General features: G+C 34.7%; 1 protein-coding gene across 4 annotated transcripts in view; it reads right to left on the reverse strand.

The window, feature by feature from the left end:
* Positions 1–9,683, reverse strand: part of TAB2 (TGF-beta activated kinase 1 (MAP3K7) binding protein 2) — an 89,389-nt gene that overhangs the window by 42,869 nt on the left and 36,837 nt on the right. For 3 of the 4 annotated variants that reach the window (XM_017505754.2, XM_037730371.1, XM_017505756.2), the window contains one exon: positions 2,780–2,970. In XM_017505754.2, the coding sequence (XP_017361243.1) occupies positions 2,780–2,881 (102 nt within the window). In that variant the 5' untranslated portion in view covers positions 2,882–2,970. Of the gene's footprint in view, positions 1–2,779; positions 2,971–4,730; positions 5,213–9,683 lie in introns of those variants that run through there. The other variant, XM_017505755.2, reaches the window with a different exon arrangement.

A 9,683-nucleotide genomic window follows, 5' to 3' on the forward strand; every position in this document is an offset into this window, starting at 1 on the left:
ATAGAAAAAAAAAAAAAAAAAAAAAAAGTTCTGAGCCAGTATACTTGTAGGAAGGATCCGTTGAGAGAAAGAACAGAAACCCACCCAATTGAGAAATGAAGAGCAGCCCCAAAAGAGATGCTGTCATTCAGTGGTAGCTTAATTTGTCTTTTTAGTTTAAAACTATTTCTCTAAATTTGGGAAAACTTGCACCCTAGTTGCAACCACAGAGGAAGAAGCCCCTCTTGTTCCTCTCTTGTCAGATTTCTTGTTATATCAGCTAAAAAGTACATTACCTGGATACCCTAAATTATTATCAACTAACTTTTGAAAAGTGTGGTCTGTTTCATGCAAGCAAAATATTTCACTTTAGTTAATACCAGGTGTTGGGAGGCATGCTAAGTACAGTTTGCTTTTGTAAAGCCAGATTAACATAGTGAAGGTAATATTACTAGATGCCCAAAACAAATGCAAAACCATCTATAAGCTGAACACATGCTTAATTATTTTATTTTTAAATAGGTAATTTACAGACACAGATCAAAACAATAAAAAAAGATTTGTTAAATCTGAGTCTTAATTCTGTCCCATCTGGTCTGTTCCCTCTTGCCTACTATGGATAACCATCTTTTATTAATTTTGTTTTTAATTCTTCCAATATTTCTTTGTGCAAACAGGGACAAATACATGGTTATGTAGATATTTATTTGCCTTGCTCTGTCTATATACTCTGCTCTGCCTCTTGTTTTTCTTACCACATACTGGAGATTATACTGTAAGAGTACATTAGAGTTCTTTATTATTTTTTTAAAAAAAATATTTTGAAGTAATTCTACGAAAGGCTCTATGTTTTACTCCCAGTTAGGGTATTTCAAAATCTCTACACCTGTGTCATATGTAGGCAAGTGTTCTGGACAGTTCTTTCAATATGAAGTCTACAGAATTTTATCAAAGAACTTACATTATCTTCCTGTTAGTTTTTTAATAACCCACTGAACAGCATAGCTTTATTTTACCACTAAATTTTCTTTTATTTGAAAAGTTAGGGAGAAGTACTTGGATTCTAGGGGGAGACTTTTCCCCCTACTATCTCTGCTCCTTTTCCGTACTTTCTTTTAACTTCTGACTCCATCCTTATTACATTTTTTTATTCTCTCATTTCTTCTTTCACATTCTATATTAACAAATGTAAACTACTGATTCATTTACCAAATATTTATTATGGGCCTTTTGCTGTTATTATTCCTTTTAGTATTGGCTTTTATTGAATACTCATTATGAATCAGGTATCCTATTGGTTGTTTTACCTACGTTGTCAAATTTAATTCTCTGTGAAGCCTTTTTTATTTCCACTGTACAGTTAAGGAAATGAAAGTCAGAAAATGAGTCAAGTAAGTTAATTAAATTACTGCTAGTAACTGTCAAAACTTGAACTCAGTCTGGTTTTTCACCAAAAGATAGGCTCTTAACCATTATACTCTAAGAAAAGGTGCTACTGGTGGAAGAATTCCATGCAGCTCAGGATAACTAGAGCATAGGGTATGAAGAGGAAAGACTGGACAAAAGATCAGGGTGTAGAAGCAGTCAGGATTCTAGATCACAGATCTTGTATGCCCTGGTCAAGCTATATGAGCTTCATTCAGAAGGGCATAGGGAACAATCAACAGGTTTTAAATGTGTGAACAGCTCTGCACTACGGCAGAAGAGGATCGACTGGAGAGACCAAAACTGGGTTAAGTTAAAGGCAGGTAGACCAACTGAAAGGTGACAATGGGGATAAAAGTGTGAACAAAATGTAGTCATTTTATAGATTTGATAAAAATTTCACACAATTTCAAACTTTAAAAATCACTTGTCAAGAGTAAATATGCTTGACTGAGCCACAGATACTTTTTTTTTTTTTTTTGAGATAGGATCTTGCTCTATTGCTCAGGCTGAACCTTTGCCTCCTGCATTCAAGCGATTCTTGTGCTTCAGTCTCTTGAGTAGCTGGGGAACAGGGGTATGGGCCACCACGCCCAGCTAGTTTTGGTATTTTTAGTAGAGACAGGGTTTTGTCATGTTGGCCAGGCTGCTCTTGAATTCCTGGCCTCCCAAAGTGCTCGGATTATAGTTGTGAGCCACAGCACATGGCTTCAAATACCTTTTGATACAAAAATTTCCAGTTTAATAAGAGGGCACAACTATTACTTAATATTTGGAATTGTGAATTTCTAAAATTGTGTGTACTAAGAACAATGTACAAATTAGAGAGTTAGTGATATTAATTGGAAAACTTACAAATTAAATTTAAAAATATAAAAACAGATCTTCCCCCTGCCCCCTTTGGAATTGGGACCTTGGGCATTGTCTAGTCAAACTCTTTCATTTTACAGATTAAAAAAACCTAAAGCACAAAGAGGGCATATTCCGTATCAGATATGCTCGGGATGCCCATTTAGGATTACAACCCAAGTTTCCTAACTCCTTAATCATTTTTCTCACTTTCATACTAAGATCTGAATTAGCTCTCCTGGCAGAACAGGTGGGAGAAAAGTTAAAAAAGCTCGTATCTAGTAAGTACAAATATTATCAGTGCTTTATATGCGGATCTCATTTAACTCTCACATCTACTCTATAAGTATTATCTGTACTACAGATGGGTACAAAAAGCTCCACATGACTATCAGACACCAAAGCTTATCTCTTTTCATCATGGTACACTAACGCCAACAAGAACATAACCTAAAAGAGTCTTCTTCCAATGTTTAAAGAAATACCAGATTTGTATTAATAAATTCAGAAATCATTTAACACTGACCTGTAACATGCACCTGGATACAACAACTTCAGGTACTTCGGGGAATTTTTGTCGCAGGTCATGTAAAACCTGAAAATCAATTTGGTGGCTTCCTTGGGCCATTCGTATATTGCCTGATCAGGACTATTTGTAAAGTAGGCAATTCTAGGCCTTAGTGGAAACAGTACTCATCTCTTCTGTCCAAGCATTTTCTGTGAAAGAAAGAAAAAAAAATTAATGAGAACTGATTATAGAAGAAATATTGTTGTGGATTTAAAATTTCAGTACAAAAGAATATGTGCTTTAGCACTTAACATCACAAACTAGAAAAATATTTAGACCTAAAATGCTTTCCATATAGTTATACTATCTTTTCAGTATAACCTCTGATGGTAAACTTTTATATTGTCTAATACCTATGTATTTATATGCTCCATAATGGCTGAGCCAAAAGGCATTCAAATAAGAAATTACGGTCAAGGTTGTCTTCCCAGATTCTTTTAAAAAGGGAGAAGGAATAACATCACTGATATTTTTCTTAATGATTAGCCCGAGGTGAGTAATCTAAATTGGATGTTAATAAAATTTGCTACTACAAATGACTCTGAATGTTTTGTCTAAAACTTAATGATTTAAAACCCAATACATTCAATATTTTGCTTTATCTTTCAGATATATTTAATCCTTAAATGCACAATCAATTCATTCTCAGGGACTTAGTAGCATTTTATTCCCTCTGCTGTTAAATCAGTATTTGAAAAATACTAATATTTCCCTAGGGTTTTGATTTAATTGGCTGAAGAGTGAGCAGCCTGGACATATAGAGTTTTATAAGATCCCCAGGTGATTCTACTGTGTGGTCAAAGTTGAAAACTACCTACCTTATTCTTATTGTTTCTAATGTAAACCATGTTTAATGTTGAAAAATCTTTTGGAGATATAAATAGGAAATAAGTACATTAACCTAAATAAAATATTAAGACATTTAAAATCATGCTATTTAAAAATACACTTCATTAGGACAAATTCCATAAGAAGACAATCTCTCTAAAACTAATTTCTTATTTGTGGTATTTCTCTTTTAACCTCGTTGATATAAGCCTAAAAAAATACAGGTCTACAAATTCCATGAATGCAGGAATTGGGTCTCTTTTATTTATTATTGTGTATCTAGTACTTTATAAAAAGTCTTCAGCATAATAGTAGACATTTAAAATAGTTCTGAGTAGATGAGTAAAATAGGTCTGAGTAGTTGTAGAACTCCTCAGTGCTCAATTAAATGCTCACTTAGACATCATGAGTAGTAATGTAGTTAAGTCTTTTAGTTTTTTGTCATCATTTGATTAAATTGTACTTAATTATCTTGTCTGTGTGGCTTTAGCTTAGTTACATCTCATGGATAAAATCACTGCCAAATCAAGTTATTTAATCAATCAAGTTATCAAGCATTACAGATTTTCCAAAAGTATTTCTATGTTACATAGAAAATATGTGTTTACACATAATTTTAGCATTCAAAAGTAGTGTTTCTATAAATGAGAAAAAGTACTAGAAATTAGTAAATGATATTTTAAAATAATTTAAGTGGCGATAAACATGCTATAGAACTGCCCACCTTAAGGAAGCCTTCCTTGACTCCTCTCTATCAGCTCATTTCTCCCCCTCCCCCCCAATTTTGGGCTAAAACTCCTGGAAAAGCTTGTTTATATGTAAATGTCTTCACTTTTCTCCTCCTAATCTCTTTTAAACCTACCCCAGTCAGGCTTTCATAGTTTTTCTCCACTGAATCTACATTTATCAAAGCCACTATACACTTCCAGGTTATGAAACCCAAATGGTGAATTTTCAGTCCTCAACTTACTAAGATCTCTCTCTGGCTTAGGACCCATTCAACCACTACTCCCTCATTCTTTAAACAATTTCTTCATGTGACTTCTGAGGTTTATACACTTCTGGTTTTCCTTCTACTTACTGGCAGATTCTTCTCAGTTTACTTTGCTGGATCATTTTCCTTTTCTGGACATCTGAATGTTGGTGGATGGTAGAGTTCAGATCTATGGTTTCTTTTCAACTGTATCTACATTCCTCTTCAAGATAATTTCATTCAAATATTTGCTTTAAATGAAAGCGAATGATGCGGGGCAAATGATCATCTCCAACTCCAAAGCCCCTGGCTATCTACCACCCCTCTAACTTCATCTTCTACCCTCTCCTTGTTCCCTTAATTCAAAATGGCACTCTGGTGATTTCTCAAAGAAGCCACTCTTGTAATTCCCTTAGGGCTTTTGGATTTACTGCTCCTTTACTACTGGAACAGTTTTCCCTTAGATCCGCCTGAATGGCTCCCTTCTCTTATGTCATTAAGAATGTTGATAAAATGCCACTTCTTCAGAGACAGTTTCCCTGACCAATCCCCTCTATCTAAAACAGTGCCATACCTCTTCTCCATCTCCCACCATCGCATCCTCATACTGCTTTTTCTTCATAGCATATATCAATACCTGAGATATATTATCTCTCCATCCCCAAAACATTAGCTCCACGGGATCAAGGACACTGAAGTTCACTGCTGTATCTCCAGGCTCTACATTATTCCTGGCTCACAGAAGATGCAACATTTGTTGGATCTAATGAATATTTTATTATAAGGTTTCTTTATAGTTTCTTTCTATAGGCTTCTAAAACATATTTCAAATAGTCTAGATTTGGGGAAAAATTATTTAACACAATTTGAGGGAAAGGCGAAGAGTCTGACTGAGACACAATTTTATTATTTAAAGGAGGATGAATCATGAAAACAAATTTCAACACATTATTAAAACATATACTGAAATCTCTCACCACACTTGCCTGCTTTTCTAATAAAGACTATTAAGTACGCAAATGATAACATTCTTCAATTGTACAATTTTATTTCATGGGTTCTACTGCCTGCAATGACTAACTCCTACCAGACCAAATCTTTCATGAATAACAACTATAAAGAGTAGAAATGCATAAAAAACTACCTGACAGCAGAAACAAATGGAAGAAGGGAAGAAGAAGGGGTCAGCAATTCGAAGAAGCAAACAAAGGTAACTCTCCATTTTTTTAAAATGGCTTTTACTCAAACAGGCCCCAATTAGTTTGGGTAGCTAAAACTCATATAAAATACCTGCAGTCTTACTCACAACAGCTGAAAGCTTAGTGAGTAAATCATAGGAAGGAGAGAACCACGGAAGGAAACCCTAAATTCTGTGTATAAACTCTGTATGTATGTTTGATCTCCAAACTATACATATGTGTGACAGATTCCATTCAAGCAACCAGGCTAAGGTTAAAATAACTGAACTGAGACTTCAGAGCTCATACTTTAAGTACAGTCAAGTTATCTGGCTCAAAACAGTTAGCAACCAAACATCAATACTCATTGGAGGAATGCAGAATGCAGAGTCTCTAAATGACATTCAGAATCTCCTAAATAAAATCCAAAATTGTTAGACATAAACAGGAAAAACTGACCCATGCTCAAGAGAAAAGGCAACCAATGGAGATCAAGCCCAAGATGAGCCAGCTGCTAGAATTAGCACGTAAGTATTTTAAAGCAGCTATTTTAACTATGCTGAAGGATTTAAGTGCAAATACGCTCGGAACTCTCAGCAAAGAAATGAAAATATTACATACATATATATATATATATATATGGCAAATAAATAAAAATTTAAGAACTAAAAAATAAAATATCTGGAAAAATTCACTCAGTAGACTTAACCATGGATGGGAAATGACAGTGAACTTGAAGACAAAGCAACAGAAATTATCCAATATGAAGGATGGATAGAAAAATGACTGTGGGGAGGGAGAGAAATCGAACCTTAGGGACCTGTGGCAAGGTATCACAAGCTTTAACATACCTGTAATTGGAGATCCAGAAGGAAAGGGGAGGAAAGAATGAGGTAGAAAAAAATATTAGAATAAATTGTGGCTAAACATTTTGTTAGTAAACTATATACATTTACAGATTTAAAATACCAGTAAATCCCAACAGAAAAAGCCAAAGACTACAATAGGCACACGACAGCCAAACTGCTAAAAACCAAAAAGAGAATCTTGAAAACAACCAAAGAAACAGAATGACAATAATTCAAATGAAAGCTGACTTCTCATCAGGAACAATGTAGGCCAGAAGACAGTGAAATGACATAACGTAAGTACTGAAAGATGAAAAAACCAAGCTGTCAACCCACATACTATAGCCAGCAAAAGTAAACTTTAAGAATTAAGGCAAGATAACTATTTGAAAATGTAGCCTTTGTGGAGCAATCAGTCATTTGTATGGACAACCCAAACACATTACTGAAACAACTGGCATTTACTAATTTCAAAACAAAAACCAAGAAATATCTTGTAAGCTTACTCTGTAAAACTATTTCTCACAATAAACAGACATATATTTTCTATGTTAAAATGCAAAATAACTCCTTTCCTGAGAAACAGAATAAAGAAATCACACTTTATAAAATGTTTGGAGCAATAGTTATAAGGTTTCGGCATCTAACCTTCCACCAGCTAAAATGATCTAGGAGGATTAATTCTTTAAGGATTCTAAATAGTAGCAGAGTATATACAGGACAACAAAACATAAGTAAACATATTGGAAAGGTTTCTAAAATGTGCTGTATTATTTCCTTTCTTAAAGATTATGGAAACAATTTTTGATTTCTCAGTAACTATTACAGTGAAGAGTACTAAGCACTGGTTAATGGCTTAGGCTGCAAGTTATGCTTTATATTCAGCAAGGTTTATCATGGTGGATGTTTCTAGGACTATAAGAGTATACAAAAGCCAACTGTTTAACACGAGACCACGTCTCCAGATTAAACAAACAAACAAAAACAAAGAACGCAACTGAATATATAGATCTGATGAAAATCTAAACATTTACGAGGCAACTAGATAAGAGTGTCTAAAACAGGGACTATCATCATCTGTTTATCAGCTGTACATCTAATGAGTGTATAGTATGCAGAGATACCATGCTGAAGATAGTGCAAGTATTAGAGTCAATGTCCTTGCCCTGCAGATCACAGAAATTGCTAGGTTAAAGGCACATAAATACAAGTTTATAACTTAGATAACTATTTTTAACTTGCCCATTTTATCTTCTGTCTACCTTCTTCTGCTATTGGGTCTGCTGTCTGTCATCTCTCTTGTGGCTACCACAGCCACTGTTTTTATCTTTCACATCATTCCAAAGTAGAGCATAGGAACATGGTACATTAGAAGAAATCGTAGAAAGCAAAGATCAAGAAAAATAGGTAGGGCCCAAATCATGAAGTGTCTCATAGGACATTAAAATTTGGAAAGCCACTGAAGGATTTAAAGCTCAGAGGTAGGAAAGGTGACATGATCAAGAAATCATGTGTGTATAAAAAAATGGCTATTGTATGGAAAAAGGGCAAAAGAATATATGAGAAGACTAGTTAGAAAGCTACTGCTGTAGTCCGGCCAGAAAATGGTAATAGTTTGTACTGTGGATAGCAATGAAGACTAGGTAGAGAGAAGTGTGAAACCTTAAAGGATATTTAGGAAGTAAAAATGTATAGAAATCCAGTGACAGATTAGAAATTGGGGTAAAAGAGAAGGAGGTGTCAAGGTTGATTTCTGATTTGCTCAACTGGATCGTGGTCAGATTTCCAATTGGGAAACAATGGGAAAAATCCAACAGTACAAACAAAGAGAAGGATTACTGGTTTGTTTCTGAAACCATGCAATCTAGGGTGCCTTTACAACATCCAAATAGAGATACCACACAGGGAGTTGCAATATATGGATGGGTATAGCGCTCAAAGGACAGATCTGACCTGCAGATAAAAATGTGAGAGGCATCTTTAGTACCGGTATTAATTAAAAACTAAGTGTGAATGAGATAATCCTTCCATATAATTTAAATATGTCACTAATTATATTATAGATAAGACATTATATAGTAATTAAGTTTTTCAGAATGGTCACATTCTTTCTATCCTCAAAAAACTGAAGACTACGTTTAAAGATGGATTTTCAAGTATCTTAATGAATTTTTTTGTTCAGGAAATATTTTGATGTGGCATTAACCTGTAATGAAACTTTAAAAAATGCTTAAGAAAGAAAACATGTAAATAATTTAAAAAACTAGCAAGTGCTACGAAGCTCATCAGGGAAACTTCCCCTGCCTCACGCCTCTGTGCCTTTGATTCCTACTCTGCAGAGGTAACCATGGTCAAGACTGAGCTGCTTCTCCACATTCTTACCTATTGTTGGAGGTGGGACCTGGTGGTGAATGAATCACAGGGGTAAATTTCTCATAAATGGTTTAGCGCCATTTACGAGAAAATAAAGATTTAGCTTTAGAACTTAGTGCCTACCCTATATATACACCATACTTCTGTACTGCGATACTCCACTGCCCAGTCACTTATAATTTTTATTTAATCAATATTCAATGTTTATATTACTTATTTCCCCTATAAATACTGTTAGCCTAGATACTTAGTCAATAATGACAGATGGACTAAATCTCCAAGGTCACTTCCTGTAGTAGTATTTAGGGAATAAAAGCCTAATTTTAATTTTAAAAACTGTAGAATATTAACCATATGTGACTAAAGCTGGTATTCAACTACGTCTGATAAAATAACAAAGCTCTCAAAATTCTAACACTAGGGAAAATGGGGAGAAATAGAAGGGAGGAGTAAAGGAGAAATATTACTATTCTACTTAAGTTATAGATTATATTAGATGTATTATTTTCTAGAAAGCAAGCTGCCTTGATATTAAAAACAAAACAGGGCCGGGCGCGGTGGCTCACGCCTGTAATCCCAGCACTTTGGGAGGCCGAGGCAGGTGGATCACGAGGTCAAGAGATCGAGACCATCCTGGTCAACATGGTGAAACCCCGTCTCTA

Source organism: Cebus imitator, unplaced genomic scaffold (assembly GCF_001604975.1).
Source record: "Cebus imitator isolate Cc_AM_T3 unplaced genomic scaffold, Cebus_imitator-1.0 Scaffold341, whole genome shotgun sequence".
Classification (NCBI taxonomy): Eukaryota; Metazoa; Chordata; class Mammalia; order Primates; family Cebidae; genus Cebus; species Cebus imitator.